General features: G+C 38.3%; 3 protein-coding genes across 3 annotated transcripts; 1 reads left to right on the top strand and 2 right to left on the bottom strand.

The window, feature by feature from the left end:
• Window positions 1-1999: 1999 nt before the first annotated feature.
• On the top strand, window positions 2000-10138 carry LOC149621016 (uncharacterized). The gene is made up of 4 exons (XM_089854674.1): window positions 2000-2101; window positions 2429-2560; window positions 2639-3545; window positions 8465-10138. Exons 1-4 carry the CDS (start codon window positions 2000-2002, stop codon window positions 9484-9486), a joined length of 2163 nt encoding a protein of 720 aa, XP_089710800.1. The 3' UTR covers window positions 9487-10138.
• Window positions 10139-18464: 8326 nt separating this feature from the next.
• Window positions 18465-21916, bottom strand: LOC149621015 (E3 ubiquitin-protein ligase UHRF1-like). Its single transcript, XM_089854673.1, has 6 exons — window positions 21832-21916; window positions 21246-21754; window positions 20172-20278; window positions 19034-19196; window positions 18817-18954; window positions 18465-18728 (listed from the first exon to the last, which is right to left on the bottom strand). Exons 1-6 carry the CDS (start codon window positions 21914-21916, stop codon window positions 18471-18473), a joined length of 1260 nt encoding a protein of 419 aa, XP_089710799.1. The 3' UTR covers window positions 18465-18470.
• Window positions 21917-22906: 990 nt separating this feature from the next.
• Window positions 22907-25309, bottom strand: LOC149621014 (E3 ubiquitin-protein ligase UHRF1-like). Its single transcript, XM_089854672.1, has 4 exons — window positions 24975-25309; window positions 23617-23840; window positions 23033-23236; window positions 22907-22916 (listed from the first exon to the last, which is right to left on the bottom strand). Exons 2-4 carry the CDS (start codon window positions 23724-23726, stop codon window positions 22907-22909), a joined length of 324 nt encoding a protein of 107 aa, XP_089710798.1. The 5' UTR covers window positions 23727-23840; window positions 24975-25309.

The following is a 25309-nucleotide window of genomic DNA, read 5'->3' as shown; positions in this document are numbered from 1 at the left end:
CAACAATAATATACCGGTAGTTTAATTGACAACCTACTAGCATCGAAATTCTCATAAGGAATGGCTCCCGCGGATAAAAAACGGCAATTTTCAACTAGGTGGGCGTTATCTCATAAGATTTGAAAAATATCATTTGTCTTTTTTACCAATGCCTAACCGTTTGGATTTTTTAAAGCAGTCTTAGCACCAAAAAATATTTTTGAATGAGGATAAAAAAGGTCTGTCCTCTCGTAATTTTTTAAGCTTTTATCATGATTACTCTATACAACAGTAACAAGGAGTATAAACGCATTAGTGGAAGCAGTATTTTTTTCCCAAAACAATCTCGCTTATGTTTATGCAATGAATGAAATATATCACAATGCACGGGCCTTGATAGATATAGGAGGCAATGAAGGAAATATATCGCATGCACGGGCCTTGGTAGATATAGGAGGCAATGATAATCTCTCTCTTTGCACGAGAGGTTTATCTTTAATATTTAAATAAATATAATTATTTTTAATTATTTTAATCTTCAATAATTAACATTAATAATAGTTAAATCGTTTAAAATAAAGTTATACCTATTATCTTCTCAAACTTTGCTAATATTGACGTTTAAAGTGAAGGGTACCCCTCTTCCCGCTTTCTTCAAATTTTGGGGTATATATACGATTCGTTTCCATTATAATAGTAAGGAAAAACCGCAAATGCGAAAACCTTTGGTAGCGATCCTACCTTAGGGAGGCTAGACGTTTCTCGTAACCCTAGCTGATCGCCGCGTATATCCTAAAACCAAACGATGATAATGGAGTAGAAGCCAATGATACAGATTGGTGTCTATGTGGAATAGACGGAAGACCAGTGGATGGTGGTGTTAGATGGCAGTGTAAGTGCAGACGGGTGTCAATGTGGGATTGACAAAGAACAGAAGATGGTGGTGATTAGAAGCCAGTATGTACAGACTGGTGTCCACGTGGAATGGACGAAGACCAGAAGATGGTGGTGATTAGCAGCCAGTAAGAACAGACTAGTGTCCGTGTGGTATGGACAAAGACCAGAAGATTGGTGGTGTGAGAACTCAAGTAGAGGAGCCATTTCCGTGACTGTGAAAGCAGTTCGGAAATGGCGAACACGTTTGCTCCGATACGCAAACTGCGAACGCGGTCACGTGGGTGTAACAACGGACAGACAGACACACACACACACACACACAGACAGACAGACACACAGACAGACACGGCCGTTACAGAACCTCTCCTGGACTACGTCACACGGAGAGGTAAAAAGTGGAAGCTTTTTCTCCCAAAGACCCGAAAAACATAAAAAACAGAACAGTGTGAGTAACTGTGAAAGAAAAACATTCATATAAGCCTTGGCTGGTAAGAATCTATATTGGTCTGAGGGGAAAACGCTGAATCTTTGTTTATGGCCATGTTTTTTATTATCATTAAAATGTTACGTATGTTATCTAAGCAGGGAAACTCTACGAAGTATGATGGATTTTGTGAAGGATTGTCGTGTTATGGTCAAACGTTTAAGCTGGTTAGTGATGAATATAATGCAACTTGGGTGTCATTAAGGCGTGTTACGGATCCAAACCTATCGAAACTATTTTGCCTTGCAAAGAAAAAGATCTTTCTTGCTATTTCAAAAATAAGGCAAATACTAACAGAATAAATAATTTATAAGAAGCTGCTTGTATTCAAAAATGGGTTTGAGGAATTCCCTAATCTTGTAGGAAGTTGCAGTGTCAGTTGTCACAATCTTTTGAACTAGCTAAGCATGTTTTTCTAAGCTTTTTGGGAAACCTTTCTTGTTATATGTTCGTTTTCTTCTGTTTGAAAAGAAATTTTATTTTAGGGAAGATTTACAATTTCACAAACTCTCGGAACAAAATTCCGAAATGAGTTTAGTAAATCTTCAAAGGGTGGCCATTAAAGAGGTATTTGAGAAATTATTGCAATATTGGCTGTTTAAGGCAAAAATAAAATTAGGGAAACTTTGTTTTTAGGAAATGAAGACTGAGGGAGATTGTAATTATGATCACTTGAGTAAAGATGATCTTATCAATGAAGTTAAAGCCAGGGATGATCGAGTCAGGGAACTGGAAGCCGAGGTATTTTTAACTAGTGTGAAATTAAGCACAGAAATATTGAGACCCTTTTGGTATCATAGCCCATTTTAAATGTACAGGATGAGTTGTCGAACCTTATGTCCCTTAAAGTAGAACCAAACTCTGTGGGTGGGTGAATAATTAAGTTTATTAGTGAAAATACCAATCAGGATTGGCTCTGATCTAAGGGGATTGGTAACACATCCCTCTTTAGCAACAAAGAAACCCAGCTAGGACCTTTGTTCTTTCTTGCTTGCCCCTTCAAAATACGCTCAGCCAATGAAAGTCCAAAGAATATTTACTGTTAAAATGAAATCTTATTTTGTTTAGCGTAATGTTTTAATTTCAAACATGGGAAAAGAGAGAGTGAAAACATCATTTACGATAAATAAACAAGTAGACGAAATTGAAAGACTCAATAGGGTCAATAATGAGTTGGAAAGGAGAATCAAAGATCTGATGGTATGGAACATTTTTCATTTTAATGGTCGGTGGGGAAGAGTTACTCCAAAGGTTAAGAGTTGATTGTTTGAAAAATAGGAGAAAAGTGGAATACATCAATTAGCTAACGATGAATTAGTGAAATCTGAACCCGTTGAAAATGATTCGGGAATTAATGGCCAGGAGTTATCTCTTCCAATTGTGATGCACAGTGTCGAAGCTGTCAATGTCCAAGGCATGCTGGTTAGAGGAGATATTAGTGAAGAATCGCCTGATTCTGAGCCTCAATATGTTGCCGAGGTTGGCAATACAAACAACGAAACTGAAATTATCCCAAAAAAGTCCAAAAATGTGGGGTTTATAACGCCAATTACGAATGCGTGTGTCCCCAAGTTGATATACAGTGAGAAATCGCCACTTTGTGTCCCTTCGCCGAAGCTCGAGGTCGAAAACCAATTGAAAATGCCTCTCGACACAACGACGGAAAGTGATTCGTCACGAGAACCTCTTGAGAACAATAACACAATTATCGATTCTTATCGTAAATCACAAAGCGTTTCAACAGAGGGAGAAACTGACGAAAGAGCAACTCGACCAAAGGAATTCCGTGTTCCCGAATTGAATGTTGAAGTCGAAAAACATTTGGATCTTTCTCTTGGCGCAAATGTCGAAAGTGATTCACTAGAATTAGCCGTAGAAAACGATCTCGATGATAAGCAATCCAGAATAACCTGGACAGGTGCGAAGAAAACAGATAGACAAAATCGAAGTTTGGTACTGTGTTTGCCAAAACTGAAGCTTGTTGATCTTAGGCCACTGAATGGGCCAGTGTGTGTTCCTAAACCTGAACGTAACCCAAATGAACCATCAGAATTGACCTCCGTCTCTTTGGAAATCAATTTACCCGAAGTTCCAGTTGAAGTTGGAAATAATAGTTCGGTGTCCAACTCGGAGACATTTCAAGAAATGGCTCCAAAGAATTCCGAATCACTTTGTTCGGAAATTGGTAAGTCATAAGATACTTTTATAATCTGAGTGCTTAGAGTGGGGTTTCATATTCCTACCCCCAATGGGTGAAATATGCTAATCAATTAATTCCGCCTTCTCGGTGTATAGTCTAATGGCGTTTTCCACATAACTGCTCTGAGATCGCTCTTGATTTGCTCTAGACGACATGAAATGCGCTTCATTTATTGAGCTGCTTTAACGATTTTCTTTTCCCGTCCTATTCGACGATACAAATTTAGCGAGCTATCTATTCTGTACAGATCATCACCGATGGGATCTCGGGTCCCCGGTCCAGCGCTCGGTAAATTGAAAACGGAAATCCGAGCAGATCTAGCGCCCTTGAGCGGTAAATTGAAAACGCTATTGGCGGTACTGCTATCTAGGTGAAAAACTGAAAACACCTATTTAATACTCCTGTTAAAATCAGGAGGATCCCTATTCCAGGGTACATACTGAACCCGTATAACCTGAGTTTGGGATTTGCTCAAAATTGGAAATAATCTCGGGGATTTCAAGTGTCTTCAAAAGTTTCCATCAAACCACATTGGGCTCAGTGGCGTGCCAACAGGGGAGCAGTGCACGCAACTGTGGGCGGGCCCATGTTTTTGGGAACCCTTTCGAAATTTTGCTTATAGACTGATTCTCCAATATTTTTTAAAGTGTCCTATAATTTCGCAAATCGTCCAATTTAGTCCTATAATTTCGCAAATCGTCCAATTTAGTCCTATAATTTCGCAAATCGTCCTATATCTTTGAGATTTCAAAGCAATTATCTAGAATCCCAGCTGTATGACGTTTTAAGTGCAAAATTAGTGATATCTCATTTGGTCAGATCCAAAAATCGCTTCGTTAGCTCAGGAATTTTTGTTCTTCAATTCTCACATAATTGAATTTATACGACTTTTTTAGTTTTTTATATGAAATGATAACAATTACTTTCCATTCTCTGCTGCACAGTCTGCACTCCAAAATAACACAATTGAATTTTTCCTCAGACCTTTCATTTAAATATCTAATCCCACATATTGAAGTGAATTATAGCACAGACCTTTAAAATATGTTTAATTATTGAAAAGAGTTTTGAAAATCTGTTATCTCTGAAAACATCTCTTCCAACCTGACCTTTTAAATAGCTTGATTTGGTCATTTTCACTCACTTAGGTCTCTCCTTGCTTACAGTTTCATTTAATTAATAGTCACTTTTTCAAGTAAATCTAAATGTATGTCCGTGTGAGCCCTTCAGTATTTGTCTAGATCTAGGCGCGATTTGAAGAGTCTTACGTTCTCAATAAAATAAAATTATCCACACTCCAAATCTAATCATTTATGAGTCCTGTATAATCCTATAATTTGATAAATCTGATCGTATATAATGCTATAATTTTGCGAAGAGAATCCAATTTTTGTATTAAAAACTCTCTAAAAGAGTAGAGGCCCTGCATTGCACTTTAGAGGAGTGAGATTTTAGTCGAGAGCGGCGACAAGGCGCATTGCTATAAATAATGAAAGGGAAAAGTAGTAACGTTCGTGGTGCTTTCATACTTTTTAAAAACTCGACACTCAAGAAAGGGCCCTAATTGTCGGGCTGCGGGCGGGCCCAACAAACGCCGTTACGCCACTGGTGGTGCTTAATGCTAGTTAAGGACCGGGCACGATGAAATGGGCTCTGGTATAACACTCAAAATAGCCAGGAATGACCTATAAAAGTGTTTTGGATTTTTATCCGAAAATATCGTTCGACGAGGTCTACTTTCCATCTTTTCTCCTCTTTAATTCAGAATACGGTTGTCAACTGCCTTAAATGTACCGAGTTTTTTTTCTTTTATCTTAACCAATTATACAAAACAATTTCTTGGGTACAAGCGGTAAACATTTTACGTTCCAACGCCAAATTGTTATTTCAAAATTTCCCAAAAATTATTTAATGGGTTAAATGATTCGCCTGGGGTGTTAATATAAGAAAATAACACTACAGTCTTCTCGCCTACGCTTTTGTCAAAGAGGTTTCCTTATCCATGATTAATTTATTTAATGAACGAATTAAATTCCCGCTAAAACAAAGGACGTTTTCAAAAACGTTCAAATCAGTAAAAATATCCGAATGGATTTTTAACATTTTTCGAAAAGCGAGTGAACTCTCTACCGATAAAATCAAATAGTGTTCAGCTTTTGGACTTTCGCCTTGCAGCAAGAGAGTCCCGGGTTCGATTCCGGACTGTAGCACCGGGTGAAAAACTGGGTACAAACCCTTCTGCATAGAGTTATGAAAGTTGTCTTCCCACTTCTTAAAGGAGTTTTCCGCGTGGTGTTACCCAGTTTCGCCTTCCCATCAAAACTTGCTGAGGTTAATGGTAATACTTAGTATAGGGCGCTGTCGGTAAGCTGTGGCGTAGGAGCTAGCCACCACCTCTTTATGCATTGAAATCGTGACCCATTGAAGTATAGCCCACTGGGTGTTATGGACGCGCAATAAAGCTAGATTACTATTATGTATCAGAACCTTTAAAATGTCCTCTTTCACAAGGGTCTTCACTCCTTTCTTATCGCTGGTACCATAAGAAAATAATATATAGCTCTCTATAAGTATGAAACGTATTACAGCATTTGCTTCCAAATTTGGCGCGCTTCCTATTTATGACCCGTGGGAGAAGTTTTGGCACTACGAATAAAGGGGGACGAAACCGCCACCGCCACCTAAAGTGTCCGCGAAAAGCACGATGGGCCGGGGAATTTTGGCCACGCCCGTAGAGACACGAGACACTCCTTACCCCGTAACAGGTCGTCGAAATCTCGTGCCATCTATAAATTTATTATGATATTTTTGACATGCACTTAATCAGTTATAATTATCATAATAATAACTTCAAGACCTTTAAGGATTTAATTACATTATAAAATTTTTACCCGCCATAAGTTCTTAATAGGTGGCTTTAGAAACTTTTAAAAAATTTCAATGGAAGAAAATGCTGTTTACATGGCTTAAATGGAGAGTTTCATACTTATAGGGAGCCTTATATCATTTTTTTATGCTGGTACTTATTTCGACCAAAAATTCGGAGTTTATTTGTTGCTGGATAAAATGAGATATTGTTTCTCGTTACGCAGATTTTAGTAACAAATAAGTTTTATCTATCGAAGGGATATCCACATTAGTTATTTTTAATTATGTGTCAATTGTACTTTATTTCACAAATGTGGAAAATATAACACTACTCAGACCTCGGGGGTGCCATTTGCCAGACAGAGAAACAAAGTGAAAACTAGATGTGACAAAAGAGAGGGGGGGTGCAAGAACGATATAAATTGGTAACTTGTGTTCACTCAGCATCAGCTGGTATTTGATCCACCCAAAATACAACCGTTCTAGTTTCGCGCCAATTTTCTCGTGCATTTCAATTGATGTTCATTCATCTCCTTTTGGTTGATGAGGTCGCTTGTAACAACAATATAAATTTAATTTCCCAAATTCAATAAGATCCCTTTAATAATAGGAATATCCTTTCAAGCAATAAAAATTTCCCTATGACCTTTCCAGTGCAATCTTAATGCTGGTCGTTGTTTGCATTGGAAAGAGTCTTTAACCCTTTAGCCAGCGTATTCTTTAGGCCAAGAGATTCGTGAAGCTACTCAAATTCTAAAGCCTCAGTTACGCCCTCCCGTTTTTATCTACTGGCTCTTTCAGCGTTCCTTATAAGCCCCGAAATATTTTTCTTTATTCTATTGAGAGTTGCCAATGCATAGCTGTTGTATTATAGTGTATATATTGTAAATAGTTTATAAGAAGTGCTCGCGAGAGTCAAAGAGGTCAAAGACCCAAAAATACCCAAAAGGCGTGGGTCGCCAAGGTAACTCAACCCAAGTGCTGACGTCAATCTGACGTGGTCCCAAATACCACAGAAAGCGTCACCGTGATTGGCTGACCCGTTAGAGAGGTCATTCACGAGAACTTCCATAAAAACTCGGGTCCATCAACAGAAGAATACCAGAATTAAGAATTGTCCGACCCTCTCCGGAGGTTATGCCCGACCGACCCACGAGACGCGAGCCTGCTAAGCTATGCCGCCAACCGCAACTACGTTTCGACGGACTCGACCTTTCTAATACCGGACGCAGGACATCGCGTGCCCGAGTTAAAAACTTAAGCGGTAGCTGAAAGTGAGCGCCGAGTGCTAATGCTGGTAAAGAACTATTCATCTCGCCGCCACAGGATTAATTAATAAACGCGGGATGATGAACCTTCCGCGACACGGACGCTAACAAAAACGCGTCTCTACCGCCACGTTCCGCTTGTCCACCCGTTTCGGACAAATCTCCTAGATGCCGCGAGCCGTCGACCCTGACGAAAAACAGTAACGTTATTTCACGCTTTAGCGTTAATTTTATTTCATACTTATTTTATTATTCGTTCCATTATTTCATTTGCTTGTTTAATTTGTTAGAATTAGTTTTTACTTAAGTAAGGTCATGACCATAGTTTTAAATAGCAGAAAGTAATAATTATTAAAAGTATAAAATGTTAAACATTAGTTAACATTGGTAACTCGAAATCTCGCCTCTTTATTATTACCTCCCTAAAACCCCTAGACAAACTGACCAATTATATTTAATTTAATGATCTACCCCGTTAGATAAACCGAGGGTAGCTGAACCCGAAGGATCTTTGTAGCTTATTCGATTCTTGGTTTAGAAGTATCCTAGCCGTACTTGCTTATTCCTTCACCCTAAGTAAAATCGCTACACGCTTGCTCATCGGCTAACGCCCTGATCAGCACTGTTTCTTTTCTTTAACACTGAGTTTTCGTAGAGGCCTAAGCCTTACATTTTTTATGAAGTGCGCTTGAATGTTCCTGTATTTTTGATGCTATATTGTAAATGGAATGTGTGTCGTTATTATATTTCGTTAATAATTTTCTGCAGGAAAATTAAAGAAGAAACGTTCAACTCGGATCAAATATTCTGCTGATTATAAAAGGGGTCCACAACGTCACATTAAGAAGGGTAACGAAGAAAAACGATTCAAATGTAATCAGTGTAACTATGCCAGCACAATGAAGAGTAATTTGATCAATCATCAACGCATTCACAGTGGTGAAAAACCCTTCAAATGTGAGAAATGTGACTATAGATGCACGGTCAAGAGTAATTTAGTCGTGCATGAACGCATTCATAGCGGCGGAAAACGCTTCAAATGTGGTCAGTGTGACTATGCCAGCACAATGAAGAGTAATTTGATCGCACATCAACACATTCACAGTGGTGAAAAACCCTTCAAATGTGAGAAATGTGACTATAGATGCACGGTCAAGAGTAATTTGATCATACATCAACGCATTCATAGTGGTGAAAAACCCTTCAAATGTGAAGAGTGTGACAATAAATGTACGCAGAAGTTTAGTTTGATCGCACATCAACATATTCACAGTGGTGAAAAACCCTTCAAATGTGATCAGTGTGACTATGCCAGCACAATGAAGAGTAATTTGATCGCACATCAACGCATTCACAGTGGTGAAAAACCCTTCACATGTGATCGGTGTGACTATGCTAGCACAGTCAAGAGTAATTTGATCATACATCAACGCATTCATAGTGGTGAAAAACCCTTCAAATGTGAAGAGTGTGACTATAAATGTACGCAGAAGATTAGTTTGATCGCACATCAACATATTCACAGTGGTGAAAAACCCTTCAGATGTAATCAGTGTGACTATGCCAGCACAATGAAGAGTAATTTGATCAATCATCAACGCATTCACAGTGGTGAAAAACCCTTCAAATGTGATCAGTGTGACTATGCCAGCACAATGAAGAGTAATTTGATCAATCATCAACGCATTCACAGTGGTGAAAAACCCTTCAAATGTGATCAATGTGACTATGCATGTAAGTGGAAGGGTGATTTGACAAAACATGAACGTAGAAGTCACATGAATGACTAGATGGATTTGAAGGCTGCTAGACAATGTAAAATTTCTTTTTAATCGTAACATGAACATTTTAAATATTGTTGGACAAAAGCTTTTATCTTTCATCCTTTTCTGTAATGATTGGGCCTTAACTGTTAATGCTAAAATAAAAAATACAGAGACGCCTCTATATCTTGTTGTGGTTGCAAGGCTAGAGAATTGCCAATTGCGCAAATGGGGAGGGGGCAATCGAGAGCGAATAAATACTTGTAACTTGTCTTTTCCTATCTTTAAATTTACTTGCAATTAATTCCACGAACATTTGTTAAACATTTTGAGGGAAACATTTAACGACCATTTGACCTAAGGTTAGTACTCCCTATTTATTTGATGTTCATCACATTTATGTGGATAACATTTTTTCGCGGTAAACATTCTTAACGCAATTTTTTACCTCTATAGGCAAAGAGGAGAGAAAGGTGATAGAAACGCGCTTTATAAATTTAGTTTCAGGACTCATATCATTTCCGCATGGGTGGATAGACCTCCTCGTCGTGTCTCTGTCATCCCCTATGTCAACTATGCGCGAGAAAGCTGCGTTCAGGCGCCGCGACGTACCGTCTGTAGATTTACCCCCGTTTTCAACACGCATGGATCACGGCTGCCTATACTGATTATCTCTCCGTCTCTCTCTCTCTCCTCTTTGTTATAGGAACGTAATTAAACCAGACCTACGCGGAACTTTAAACTTCATTATTTGTTTCATCGCATTAAGTTCTAATGAAACTAACGATTTAACAACAATTAAGGTAGGAACAAAGAAAAGTGGAAGAATACAAAGTCACATGAATGGATGGATGGATTTTCATTTTCTATATTGATTGGGCCGAAACTTGTAACAGTTTTTATGTTACTGCCCCCTTAATTTCATATACTAGCACTTTAAAAATAACAATATCGCTTGAACTTCCCCAAATGCTGGTTTCTGGATGGGACTACTGGTCGAAAGGGCATAGCCCTCTACTATTAACGTCATCGGGTTGATCGGGTTTTTACCATCGCGCACGAGGCAAACTGGCCTCTTAGCCCAGGACTTTTAGGGTTTGACCTAGAACATTTGAACATAAAGATGAAAATGGGTACATGTGTTGTTTTTGACCCAACAAAAAATATACTAAAAGTCCCCTGCTGTAGAGCGCGAGCTTTCGCCGCCATCTTGGAAAATGGCCGCCGGGAATTACAGCTACAATGTATTCCACGTTCTTCTTCAAAAATTATGAAAATTGGTACACATTATGATTGAAACCACATGAACATCATGGAAAAATTTTACAGCTCTGTGTTCAATAGTTTGGTCGCCATATTGGAAAATGGCCGCCGTGAATGCTAGGTACAGTATATTTCACCATGTTGTTGGAAAATTATGAAAATTGATAGGTATTATAATGAGAGCTGTGTGAACCTCATACTAAAATATTGAAGCCATTTGTCAGATAGTTTGGCCGCCATGTTGGAAAATGGCCGCCATCAATGTCATTTAGATACTGTATATGGTTCAAAAATTATAAAAATTGGTAATAATTATGATGAAGACCGTTTAAACATCGTACTTGAATATTGAAGTCGTGCTACTGTTAGTTTGGGCGCCATCTTCGAAAATGACTTCTGGAAATGCTAAATATATTTCAAATATGTAAATCTTTTTGAAATTCCTATTTTGAATATATGATTTTTATTAACGTAATAAACAACAAAAAATAGATATCTCGAAGTTGAAATTATCGACGCCATCTTTAAAAATGGCCACACGAAAATTATTGCCCTAAATTCTGAAAGAAAGAAAAGTTATTCAAAGCTGTTATTCTCAACATGTTGATTAGAGAATATTCTTTAATATAGGGTTTATATATTCGAGTGTTGTTTATGATTATATTTTAGACAAATCTCTAACATTTCATTCATATTCATCGTCATCCTGAAGATTTTTCATAATAATTGCATGTCAGAATCCTTGATTAGGCGCTACACTTAGCTGGGGGCCTTATCAGCGCCCCTCCCCATCATATTCCAAATTGAACCCGCGGAACCGCCGTCATGGCACACGGGATCGGCCAGTGGGCCCGACAAACGCCACTTGAGCAGGTGACAGAAGCTGGACACCGTCAACGTCGAGCCCAGTCATAAGGTGGTCGGTGACAGGGAAGGATTAAGGCAGCAGAAGACTCGAGGAGACGGGGGAGTTCTCTCCAAGCACAACAGTGCCATACGGCCCAAACAAATAGTGTATGCGCGACCCCTAGAGGGTTGTTAATAGCGGGGGCGAGCCAAGACAACACCTGGGCGTGGGCGAAGCGGCCGGGCAAAACCTTTACGGATTGGGATAAGGAACGGTCTGAACCAAGGGCGAACCCAAGGAACTCCCGAACCGTCACACCGAACTCAGGCCCCCTCCGCCACGACAAGTCCTTTCAGTTAAAAAGGTTAAAAGAACACTTCTTTCATTTACGTGCTGTAACTGGGTTTGGTTATGATAAGGCGTGGTTTAAAGTAATGACAGATAATCAACATTTTACCAATTTGTTGGGCTTTTTTAATGACCATATTGCATCTAAGGAAGCCATTGCTGCCGAAGGGTGATAATTGACACGTCCAAGATTCAACTATGTAGATATTAGACGTATAATGGAACCGTTGCCACACATACTGTCAAGTCCTCATTTGATCTCGCTAAGTTTCATCCAACAACAGACGCCGCAAAACTGCATTTTTTCCGAGCGTATCTTCAAGTCCAACAATAGCTGGGAAACGATTTATTCCTGAACAGTGGGGATTGGTTCGCGATCCCGAAAGTCGAAGACCCATTCACACCATTCTCCTTCCGGCATCAGATGAACTTATAACACTCATTATTTGTACCTGCAGTCTGCAGAACATCTTGTATAAAGAACTGTGAATGTAGACGATCTGGATTAGCTTGCTGGGGCATGTGTGGTCATTGGCAAGGTATAAGCCGTAATAAAAAAATCTTCAGGATGAAGAGAAATATGAACGAAATGTTAAAAATGTGTCGTAAATCTAATCCTTAACGACACTAGAATGTTTACACCCCATATAAAATGGTTTTTCCTAACCAAAATCCGAGTAATATGGCAGAATTTAGGATAGTAATATTTCAGCGACCATTTTTGAAGATGGGTCGATAATTTAGACTCGAAGATAGTTAATTTTATGACATTTAATACGTTCATGAAAATCATCTACTCAATAAAAAAATATTGAAAAAAATTAATATATCGGTAATATATTTGGCATTTCAAACAGTCATTTTCGAAGATGGCGCCCAAACTATCAGTAGCACGTCTTCAATATTCAAGTATGATGTTTATACGGTCTTCAACATAATTATTACCAATTTTCATAATTTTTGAACCATATACTGTAACTAAATGACATTGATGGCGGCCATTTTCCAACATGGCGGCCAAACTAACCGACTAATGGCTTCAATATTTTACTATGAGGTTCACACAGCTCTGATTATAATACCTATCAATTTTCATAATTTTCCAACAACATGGTGAAATATACTGTACCTAGCATTCACGGCGGCCATTGTCCAATATGGCGACCAAACTATTGAACACAGAGCTGTAAAATTTTGCCATGAAGTTCATATGGTTCCATTCATAATGCGTACCAATTTTCATAATTTTTGAAGAAGAGTGTAGAATACATTGATGCTGCCATTCCCGGCGGCCATTTTCCAAGATGGCGGCGAAAGCTCGCGCTCTACAGCAGGGGACTTTTAGTATATTTTTTGTGGGGTCAAAAACAACCCATGTACCAATTTTCATCTTTATGTTCAAATGTTCTAGGTCAAGCCCTTTTTTGGCCTATCTGTCCTGGCCTATCTCGTGAAACGGGATGAGACCGTGCAGGAACTCTTGGGACCCCGCGCTAGCCGTGTCCTGGTATAACATATGGAACCCCGTTGATCCGACCTAAAAGGTATAAAAGGAGACCCATCCAAGAGGCTCGCTCTCTTGCTCCTGCTCTCACTCGACCTTACTCTGCCGGAATGCCCTTGGACTCTCGTCGAACGATGACCTAGAGATGCTGGACCGAAGGAATGCTGCCGCCCGATGATCCCACTTCCACGAGGCCGGACGATTAACCTTCTTCCCGTCCAACGGAATCAACCTCGCGGCTCGTGGGCCCAACGAGCAAAAAAGTGCGCGAATGTGCGCTGTGCGGCGAACAAAGAAAACTTACGGTATCGTAAAAATTAATTTACTATGAGCTGACGCGGACCAGAAACCAGCCCCATTATATGCTACAATATATCTGAACTATTTATTTATTACCTATGCGATATTTCAAAGTAATTTGTAAATACCCCTAGACAACTGATCTTCCCAATTAAATAATTATTAAATAAATCAACTTTTACTTTTATCTTTAACATCTTGAAACTAAAATGTCGCAAACTGTGAAACTAACCTTCTCCGTTCTGGTGGGTATTATCGGAAGCGGTGTACATTTTCAGAGACAAGACACTTGAAGCACTATATACAATTTTTACAACGTCATTTTCATAATTAATTTTGTATTAAATATAATAAAATTCACACAGAGAATGCTAAAATGAAAAAAATGGCAATTTTCAAGAATAGCCCCTGCTCGGAATTTTTTTTTTCTGATGTAGTTTGATATGAGAAAAAATATGGTGCTAAAATTTTTCGGCGCAAATAAAGAGAAGTTTAAAAAAAATTGATTTTAAGGGTGGCAGTTTCAACCAAACCTAACCTAACCTAATCGAACGTAGACAACGAAATAAATGAGATTTAGGGCAATTTTAACAAAATTTATTTAGAAAAACGAAAGAATTGTCAGGCTAAAGAAAAAGAGAAACTAAAAACACCTGAAAATTTGTGGAAAAGGAGGTAGCATATGATTTTCTTGGTTTAAAACCATTTTCACATGTATTTGTTATTTCCTTTTCCAAGAAAACCATTGAAAATAAACAAAAAACGAACTTAAATTTCACTTAAATTTTTTTGAAATGCATATAAATTCACCAATTAGTATAATTTCGTTTATCTCCACCGCTTATCAACCAAAGGTCCCGGCTACCCTCCAAGAGGCCTCCATTGTATATTGCGGTACCGTATCTAATATTATTAATTATATCGATTAATTATCGTTTGCGCTCATTTTAACGGTGTGCAATGAATAGAGGGAGACGTAAGCTTTCTTTTGGTATATGATTTATTACATTTGGGTGCGCAGGGGCAAAAAAATCGTAATTAACTTTGGATAAGTTTGTTCCAAACGCACTTCCAAATGTTTGAGCTTTTCTTCTTTCGAACGAGTTCCATTTCTGCCACCAGCTAGCCCCCTCAGAACTTTCATTGCCGCTTAAATTGTAGTTTAAGTGTAGCTTTGCATGTTCGCGGCAGGGAGGTCATTGACCTTACGTTAGCCACGGAAAACCTTGCGTCTTCTGTGTCTAACTGGCATGTATCCAATGAGCCGTCTCTGTCGGATCATAGGCATATTTGCTTTACTGTCGCGACTACTTCTAAGGGCAAAAATAATTTTGCATCACTCTCTGTGGTTTCCAATGTGCTAAGGTTGTACAGCACCATAGCCCACTCGATCACGCACTCGACAACGCAAGCCGCTCGCGTCGTGATGCGCGTGATCGAGTGGGCTACGACAGCACCCAACAACAATCAGACGACACTTTTTTTTCTCGCTACGCTCGCCGTGCTGAGCTCATCAGATTTTCTGGCTTCACCTGCAGCCTCTAGAAAATGCACTGTTCAAACGGTCAAAATTTTCTCATTCTTGATCTCGGGAAAGCGAGGAAAAAAGTTGAAAAAATTCAAGCTGCTCGCGTCCTCATGCGCGTGATCGAGTGGGCTATGACAGCACCCAACAACAATCTAAGGCTATACAGTGTCTCGCATAGTACACTATGAAGTTACGAAGAGTGGCACGTAAATCCGTGAAATGCTTTCTAAATTCAATACTCGTGGGGCACACTGACAACGACACTATGAGGTGCAATTTCTAGTTTAGCATACATTTTTTGTCTTTCTCTAAATCGCAGAAAATTATCACAATCATAAATAAACCCTTGCAGTAAGAAATTTCACAATTTCGTTTGCCAGAACACTAAATCCATCAACATACGTGTCAATTGAAGGTGTTCCCGATATCTAAGAAAGTTCGAAGCCAACCTCACCGTGTCTAATCGCTTCCAGTGAGGAAGGCTTTCTATACATATACACGCATACAAAATCTGGCTCTGAAGACAATATAAACTCATACGGGACTAGCAAACAATGCAAAATTCTTCATTTCTAGGAAGAGTTCAAAAATGATTCTACAAACTCTTATCAGAAACGTTTCAGAACTCCTTTTAGAGCCCTATCTTTACACTGAACTTCAAAACTAATTTTTGAACTATCAAAGCCGTAACTTTTACCAGTCCCCTTTACGATTGAAATATCCATGGCATCGGGTACACTGCCTTTGTACGTTCACACTAACTAAGTAACTAGTTATCAGCGCATTACTCCGTTGGATAATAGTACTAGGGGTGTGCGAATACCACTTTTTGGGTATCGAACCGGATACCGAATACCAAAACATTTTCCTAATCAAATACCGTATCGAATAGTTTATTCCAAATCGAATAGCGAATAGTTAGGCCTTGGTTAATTTTTTACTAACCGATTAATCGTGAATAGTTAAGCACAGTATTCGTGAATAGTTAAGCATAGTCTTCGCGATTCATCGGGTAGTAACCCTAATATTCACGAATAGTTAATACAAAGCAAAACATTTAGAAGCTCCTAAATTTCAAAATACCTCTCCTCCTGGTGGCCAAGCAGTTCTTAAAATTTTCCTAGGCACATGGTAGTTTTTGATGAGAGACAAATAAAATCGGGATGATTTTTTTTTAAAATAAGGTGGGTCTCTCAATTGCCCAGGACCTAAATTTATGGTAGTCGAACTTTAAGCGAATAGTCAGTTCGGTATTCGATATTCGTATCGAATAGTGAAAATGGGCTTATCGAATACCGGATCGAATTATTCGGTTCGGTATTCGATTGGAACGGTTCACCGCACACCTCTAGTTATTACATAACCACACGAAGTACGATAGAAATTGGTTGAAGACGAATAGTCTTCTTAAAATTCAAATAAATTTTAATACCCATTAAAACTTTAAATAAAGAACAATCTACCACTTATTGATTTATAAAATTATAAACCCTTTCTCCAGCTATTTTTCTTTCTCGGTAATTTTATACCACGTTTTAGATTTAGTTATTATAAAATATTCCACTAATTGGGAAACGTTCAAGATATTTTGTTATTTTTTTCCTCCAAAGTGAATACGTGATTGAGTACATCGTTACTCAACGAATTAAATTTCTCAAAATTTCTCTTAACATTTCGTTAATGGTAGGTTGGAAGTCGTCGCTTAGAACGTCTCTACAATGTACGCATTCATATTGCTTTACACTCAACTGTCGTTTCACGCAGGTTAAACAAAAGGAGTGGCTGCAATTTAGAGTCACGGGGTCTGTAACAAAATCTTGGCAAATTAGGCAATTGAAGCTCTCCATTACTTTTTTCTTAAATTCCTGAAACGAGAATAATGTATAAAATAAATTAGTCGAAATAAATTTTTATTGTTTTAAGGGGGAGGGGGTAATACGGAATTGATTATTATTTAATTGGAATAGAATAATAAAAAAGAAAAGAAAACAGAAAGGCTTTGCATTTAAACAAATATTTTCCAAAATAAAGGTTTTGTCTTTGAAACAAAACGGGAACCACAGACGTCCCCCCCCCCGGAGGCGACACTGTTATGACATCATGGCGGTCTAATTTTTTCATGGTAGTTGAAATTGAACGCTACTATGTTTTTAAAATAACAAGTTGGGAAACCAAAATTAACCTCTCCGAGTCGAGACGAAATTGAGAGGTTTTTCTTAAAAATTAAATAAATATAATTTATATGAACAGGGATAGATTTATTTTTAAGACTTAAAAAAATAAATCTATCCCTGATATGAATTATTTTAATCGTCCGTAATTTACCTTAATTCTAGTTAAATCGTTTTAAGAAACTTTATTCCTAAAATCATTTTAAACATTGCTATTGCTGAAGTTTCAATTAAAGCGTATGCCTCTTTAACAATTTTTGGAAATTTAAGGGATATAAGACGATTGATTCGCATTAAATGATGGGAAAAAGCGCTATTGCTTGAACCTTTGGTGGAAGCCCTGCCATTGGGGGGCTAGACGTTCCTCGTAACCCTAACCCTTCGCCGCGTATTTCTTAATCCTAACGATGGGAGTAGAAGCCAAAAATTGCTTTGTCCAAACAAGTTTGCTCCGATTTGCGAACGCGGTGACAGACTCGTCCATTGTAATACCTCGCCGTGACGTCATCGTCACTCGGGCAGGTAAAAATCTAATCTTACTTTGTTATTATCCGTTTATGTTCATTTTAATATACTAATATACGGAACTATAATGATAATCTAAGCTTTCTTATAATCTGGCTTGTTTATAGGTGGGTGGGTCGCTTTAGAAAGCATGAGGGATGTTGGTTAGGCCATAAGCCACAACCAACAGCGCCCTCAGCAAGTTTTGACGGAAAGAGGAAACCGGGTAACAACGTGAAGTATGATTAATTTAACAGTGGGAACAGAAGTTACAAACTCTACGCAGTAGGGTTTGTTCCCAGGGTACCGTTGTCCAGGATCGAACCTGGGACCTTCTTGCTGAGAAGCGAGAGAGCAAACTCCACACCACCGTAAATGGAAAGGTCAGGGGTATGACCCCTTATACTGAGGGAATGTGCCCAATTGGCTTAATTTGGAATTTAACCATTTTGACACTGCCTACAGAGATAATTCTTACGATTCTAAGATTTGTTGTGGGAGAGCCTTATTTTCTTAGTTCATTAAAGAACGGGAGGGGATGTGTGATCAACTTGTAATAAAACATAAACTTGCCAATTCGCCTTTCTCGTAAAACGAACTGCACTCTTCCCAAATCTTTTCATTAATACTATCCACCGACATCATGGCCGCTACTTTTTTGGGTGGAACGTAAGGAACCGGTTTGTTTTTCTTTGGTTCGGGAGCAACAGAGTCTTGAGGAGATCTCTTCCTTTTCCGATTCTTACTAGATGGCTTTTCCTCACTTTCTTCGTTAGTTTGTGAAGATTCAGATTCATTTAACATCTACAGAGGAAATATTAATTAAACTCTTTGCTAAAAAATTAGTAATGATGGTCGACCAAAGTATTTCTTCGCTTCCAAATTAATTTACCTGCATTTTAATTCCGAGATTTTCCATTATTTTCTTCCCTTCTTCAGTCCATGGGGCTGGTGTTGGATCGTCCCTTTGGAGAAGAAATCGCCAAACTTTAAATCCGGAACGGCCTTTCTGGGGCCAGTATTTGACGACCTACAATTTTAACTTCAGTTAGCTACACCTGAACACTAAATAGGTTCATAAAATATCAATTTTTATGTTATTTCTTCACCTTATAGATGCCATCGTAGCGATAACCTTTTTCAGGACAATACTTGGAGTGTTTAAAACCCTTGAAACCTCTTAAAACCCTAATGGGATTCCCGCTCCGCCAGTCTTTGGCTTCGGCTCCCTCCTTATCATTTAACGGCGCTGCGCAATTTTTGGCTAACGCTCTAGAAAGGTAAATTAAATATTTTATGGTTATTTAAATGATCGCGACTATCAACTAATGTTAACCATAAAGTGCTAATAGCGTGTAAATCTGTCATTAAATTTGGAATTAGTTTCTCAAGATATAATATAAAAATACATTTCATCAGGAATAGATGTAATTTCAAAAGTAGGAATGGAGAACGGTTAGTATTTACTTCATTCCGACTCATAGCCCAGTATAGATCCCCTCCCTTCCACACGTAACGAATATTTTAAATTATCTTTTTGGCTCACTTAGACTAGGTTATGATGACGTTGCTACTAGAAAAATGTGCTTAAAATTATAGATTTTGGGGGGACATCTTGATTATAACCACACTGTTATAACATCAATAAAGTAGCAATAATTGCAATGCACCAGGGTTACTTCGAAGCAAACGACATCGCGAAATACTGATCTTTAAAGCGGATGGTGACACCATTATGACATCATTAGCCTTTATGCGTAATTTACTTTCCTCTTTCTAACTAGTCTCGATTTTCAAATAACAAAACTTAAATGAGGCTCAGTTTCCACATTTTCTTTTAGGTAGCTCAAAACCTTATAATTGTCGAAAAATGCTATCCCTAATGGTTCCCCTTAAAGATGGCTTTTCTACTACACAGTGTTTAAGCTTTCTAAAGGCTAGTTAAGCCAAAGGCAGGAACCAATGGGACCTAGTGCATAAGTTCTGATTGGTTCCTGCCTTTGGCTAGATAAAATTTGTGTCCAGAAGGCTAGCCAGAATGCTAGGGGCGATAATGGAGCCGCCTGTTGCTTTAAAAGCTTTTTCAAACGAAAAAACTTCCGACTCAACTAGATGGGTCAATGATCAATTTTAAATTTGGTGATTCAACTTGTTCATAAGCCCGAACTTTTTAACTCAGGTTGACTCGTCTTAACAAGTCAAAAAGTTGTATCGTCTGAAAAGGCCATAAGAAGAAATAATTATTACTGGTTTTTATCAGTTAGAACTTGATCGCAAGATTGTTCCGCAGTTCTTTTATTTCCACCGAGGTCCCTGCCTCCACTTCCGGTGTAGTAGAATGTTTCTCCTTCATCCTAAAAAGAAACGAATCCGTTCATGGCTATCGTTCTGTGATAATGTGGGCCAAAAATGTTGCGCTTCTATCAAGTAGGCGTTTCCCACACGCAACAACAACCACATAAATGAAGTTCAAGCTGAGCATTTTATACACAAGAGGAATTGATCCCGTAGAAAGGACTGTATGAGCGAGAAAATAGCGACTTAAATCACGAGTAGCCCTTTTGTGAACATTTCATCACCACTTCTAACTACACTAAAGGTGGGTTTTCATAGGTGATTATTCCTTGCTGAGTATATACATCAACAGGGTACGAGAAAAATTTTAATTTTTACGATAATTTTTAAGATTACCAAGCACTTTCTAGAATTTTGCCCTCAACACAAGCTTTTTAAAATTCATCTTTAGAAAACAATGCATTAGAAGCGCAATCTTTATGAGAAATAAACTTTGCTTGAAATTTCTTCACGGATTTTCGATATACGCTGCACTTGAAAAATGGGCCGTTATTTTGAGGCCAATCGTAAGTCCATCTAACAGACCGGAGTTTCGAAAATACGTCATGATTCATCAACACCATTTTAAGATTGAACCAAAAAACATCTTGAAACCTCCGTTTTTCAGTAAGCAGGCTTCGGACGAAATTGTTATATCGAAAATACCTGACTTTTCCAGCTTATCCCTGACGAAGTTTTGAAAATATCCCTGAGCCCACTTCATCACACCTGACCCATATTTACCATTGCTCGAAGCATGGTTTGATATACCAAAAGAAATACTTGACATTTTAGGACAAAACTTAGGACAAACCCCTGACTTATCCCTTACTCTCCCCCCTTTTTTCGAAATCCCCGCCTTATTCAGGTTCTGGTAGTAACCCATTTCCCTCTCATTCGTATTATGCGCGTCCAAGAGGCGGATCTTAGCATCACTTTTTTCAAGATAGAGCGTACATCGAAAATCTGGACTCAACGACTACTAACAAGATCATCTTCGTAGCCTCCGGAGAGCGCTATTGAATACGCTCCGTCCTCTTCCCGTCCGTGTATTCCACCAACTGGTGGACGATGAACGCCAGCTTCAGAGGCTAGAATCCTGTACTGCCAGGACATTCCTACTACTATTCCAGGTATGGGTCCAAAATGATCCATGGGCACAATCGTGCATTCTTTAGTTCTTCCGGCGCAAGCCATGCCTTTACCCCAATCACGAGTGGATGATTTCATGGACCCTCTCGAATTTTTTTTGCTTTTCCCTTTTTGTCCGGGTTTGCGGATATCATCCTTATTTTTGCAACTGGCGCAGAACCAATCACCCTCTGGTACCGAATCCAACTTTGGATTCAGGCACCAGAGGTGAAAGCACTCTAGACACTGATCGCACACTATTTGTTGGTGAGGTTCATCTTTACCACCACACACTGAACACGAACATTCTTGGCATGTAACGTCAGGTCTATCCTGACAGCGGGAACACTCGGGTTTTCTAAGTCCTATTGGAGCGCAAGAAGAATAACGTGAAAAATTGAAGTGATATACTAAAATTGGCTGATCAACAAACAAATTGTACTTTTTAGACTAGAGCCCTTGAGCACCAGTTCATTTAAGGTGGCATCTCTATCTGCCAAGAGGACATTGTCTTCTATAATATACATTTCATCCACTAGATGAATTTTGCAGTCCTGTAGCGCAGTGTCTTCAACTCTGTTGGGAAATAAAAAATACGATTGAAGGAACTGAAATTTGTGTTAATATCCATATAAATCAAAGTTCTGACTGACTGACTGACTGATAATCAACGCCCAGCCCAAACCGCTTGCCCTAGAAGGCTGAAAATTTGCAGTAACGTTACTCGTAAGTAGTAGGCGCGTACTCAGAAATATTTTTCCAATCTGCTTCTCTATGCAACAAAGTCCGCCACCGATTTCACAAATATTGAGTACACTGGTTTCCTTTAACCTATAGACGGGTTGAATAGTCTTTTGGGCTCGATTTGTTAAAATCTTTTTAAATGGCGGCTAGAAATTTAAAAGCCCCTTCTTTATGAAACAATGTCCACATGAACTGGGTCGCTGTTATTTATTTATAGTTGTCGTTGAAAATCTCTTGACCCTTCAACGTGTAGCTGTTATAGGTTTTTATCTAAGTTGCGAAAGACATACTGGCTTTTAAGATTATGATCTGAGAGTGTGTATGTTTGTGGTTTGTGTCAGAGGCTGGATAGACGAATATACCGTTTTAGCTAGTTGTGGTAAAGGCTATACCTCAACCGTTCGGCCATCTCGAACATTCCCATAGCAAGTTAGAAAACATGAATACTGTACTACATTAGCATATACGAAACAAATACGCCCTCCCCACCCCAACCACACCTAGGTAATACGGAATTTTATTTACGTGACTTGTTTCGATGGAAGTTCTTATTACACTCATAAATGCGTTATTTAGGGCTTTAATCTACTTTTACTATTTGATACCAGTGGGTTGAAGTGTCACCAGTCGACTCTCAAATTGTTTTTATAGAAAATGATAATGGTTTTATGGAAATAAAGGATTTTACGGGACTTCTTCCAGAATAATAGGATCAAACATTAATTTTAGGACTTTAGGAAGCAATTGAGATGAAAACTAAGTGAAATTAAACTTTAACCGGATCTTTAACTCCAGCACACGCGTTAATAGTGGGACAAGGTAAGTTAATTTGATCAATCATCAGTTGCTAATTAATTCTTAGCTATAAATACAAAAAAGCGAGAAAAAAAATAAAATACCCAAAGAAGACGGTTCCAATGACATATTTCAGTCTCCTTGCACTTTTGCGATTGACTATCATGTCGTAATAGTGTCCAATTTTCGTTGAATCATCAGTGTTATAATTCACCATGATTTTCGATCCAGGTGTCACTTTGTCATATGTCACCTTTTGTCGAGCTCTAGGGCGAATACTTTTTAACGGAAGCTCAGCCTTGGTTTCGCTAGAAACAAAAAACCGAAAATATATTAAGGATGTTTCTGAAAAGTCTATCAGAGATTAAGGGAGATGTTCTTTGAGCTATTTTGGGTCGAAAATGTTCTACGACATTTTGCCGTCAGAGCCACTGTTTGATGATATGTAAGAGGATATGATTGGAATGTTTTAGGATGACCCCTTAATTAAATTAGAAATCATTGTCTTTGAATTTCTTAATTAAATTCAAGGGGTCATCCGTAAATTACTCCAATCTTAACTTTTCCTCGGGGGGGGGGGGCAAAATGTCATAGATCATTTTCGACTCAAAATGGCACAATAAACACGCTAGTTCATTATTGATGGACTTTTGGATTAAGGAAATGAATAGCTTTAAAATATTCTCACCCTGATTCAAATTCAACGGAATAAATTAGCGAGTCTGCATCTTCATTGCCTGAGGATGGTTGAAGTGGTTCTTCCGTTTTTCGAAAAATCCCGACTATTTTAGCTTCCATCCAAGCTCCTTGAAAATGCACGTTTTTCGCGTCGACGAGTTCCCCAACGTTAAAATATTGACTGCTAGTAGGTTCCAAAGTCGCTGCGGATTCTGAAGAATTGCTAACCTCTTCCTTAAAAGTGGGGAGAAAAAAATGTGCGTTAAGACTTGATTACATGTTTGTGCGCAAAACCAACTGAAACACAACAAAACCATTGAAATGGTCTTCATGACATTATATATGACTAATTACAACAAATAATGTAAAGTTCAGTAAAGGGGCCCATTGCTTTTAAACTACTTTGTAAATCTTGGTATAGTTGAGATTTGATGCCAATTATAGGATTATATAGGATTAAAGAGTGTGGATATCTTTATTTTAAAGTGATATTACGTCACTATTCAAATATTGAAGGGCAAACACAGACACAATTATTATTTACTTGAAAAAGTGACTAATAATTAAAAACACTAAAAGGTACTTTCAGACGATCCAACTAAATTACTCAAAACGTTTTATGAACTTTTGAAGCGAAAACTTGAGTAAATCCTCTTTCACGCGATTAAAAACTTTCACCGCCAAATGGAAGTGCCACCGACTTTGATAACGCGCGATTTTTTTCTAATTCGTTTTGATTGGCTGAAGAAATGAATTCAAAGAGTTGAGTCAGCAGAAGTTGGATCACTGATCCAAATTTTCTTAGCTTACTTTTTAGGTGACTCAACTCATCCAGTTTCTATTCACACGATCCAACTAGTTGATTCAACTCGAGTTGACCTATCAAGCTTAGTCAAAAAGTTGGATCGTCTGAAAGAGCAGCTTTAACTTAAGACCTTTCAGGAATTTATAATATAATATGGGACAGGTTCAAAAATATAAGATTTTATAGAAATTATAGGGCCGCTGGGCTCCCTGAACTACTTCCAATAGTAAACTGGTCCTTAGGACTACTCCCCCTTTAGTTTTCCTATAGACTTCTAATTAACCAGTAATTTAAAAACAGGTCCGAACAATTAATATCTCTCCCAAACCGCTTGTGCGTTAAAGTAAAGCATTGGAACACTGCTAAAAATACTCTTATAAAGTTTGGTAACCACAATTTTTGTGAATGCAATGTTGTTACGTATTGCACCTCCATGAAATTAGTAAATGCGAAATATTAGAAAAGGTTCATTTATGTAAGGTAAGTTTCAGTTATGATAAAAGGGTGGTTGGTTTTCCGTCTTAATTACTGCCGAAAACCTAAAAAGTTGTGAAGCTACGTACAATGCAGTTAGTGGCCGCTTCATCGTTATTTCCATTTACGCCACTAGACAAGCTGATTTTCTTTTCATCCTTGACATGAGCATCGAGGTCAAGCTTTACACGAACTTGAAGAGTATGCCTCTCCTCGATACCATAATTGTGTAGGAGTGCTTCTTCGACGGTCCCACTTTCATCGGTGTGTTGATCAGTGAGCTGTTTTGATTCATTTTAATTTAATTAGTAAAAATAAAGGTAGATGAATACCAGAACAACAACGAAAAAAGCGCAACTTACCACCTTTCCTTGGAAGATTAAGTCAAAGCGATTTGTAGGAATATCTATACAAAGCGACACAG

This window comes from Phalangium opilio, unplaced genomic scaffold, assembly GCF_054372755.1.
Source record: "Phalangium opilio isolate 3A_F unplaced genomic scaffold, DU_Popi_V2 ptg000209l_1, whole genome shotgun sequence".
NCBI lineage: Eukaryota > Metazoa > Arthropoda > Arachnida > Opiliones > Phalangiidae > Phalangium > Phalangium opilio.
This window is presented reverse-complemented; position numbering and strand designations above follow the sequence as displayed.

What these genes read in the sequence shown, in the direction of transcription:
- LOC149621016 (XM_089854674.1), top strand. Translation starts at nt 2,000, where the DNA reads ATGAAGACTGAGGGAGATTGTAATTATGATCACTTGAGTAAAGATGAT. An exon ending in TCAGGGAACTGGAAGCCGAG is followed by an intron (nt 2,102 to 2,428) that starts GTATTTTTAACT and finishes TATTTTGTTTAG; the next exon opens with CGTAATGTTTTAATTTCAAA. An exon ending in ATCACTTTGTTCGGAAATTG is followed by an intron (nt 3,546 to 8,464) that starts GTAAGTCATAAG and finishes AATTTTCTGCAG; the next exon opens with GAAAATTAAAGAAGAAACGT.
- LOC149621015 (XM_089854673.1), bottom strand. Translation starts at nt 21,916, where the DNA reads ATGTATATTATAGAAGACAATGTCCTCTTGGCAGATAGAGATGCCACC. An exon ending in CAAGGGCTCTAGTCTAAAAA is followed by an intron (nt 21,755 to 21,831) that starts GTACAATTTGTT and finishes GCGCTCCAATAG; the next exon opens with GACTTAGAAAACCCGAGTGT. An exon ending in GAGGCTACGAAGATGATCTT is followed by an intron (nt 20,279 to 21,245) that starts GTTAGTAGTCGT and finishes GTTTCTTTTTAG; the next exon opens with GATGAAGGAGAAACATTCTA.
- LOC149621014 (XM_089854672.1), bottom strand. Translation starts at nt 23,726, where the DNA reads ATGGAAGCTAAAATAGTCGGGATTTTTCGAAAAACGGAAGAACCACTT. An exon ending in TCCGTTGAATTTGAATCAGG is followed by an intron (nt 23,237 to 23,616) that starts GTGAGAATATTT and finishes TTTTGTTTCTAG; the next exon opens with CGAAACCAAGGCTGAGCTTC.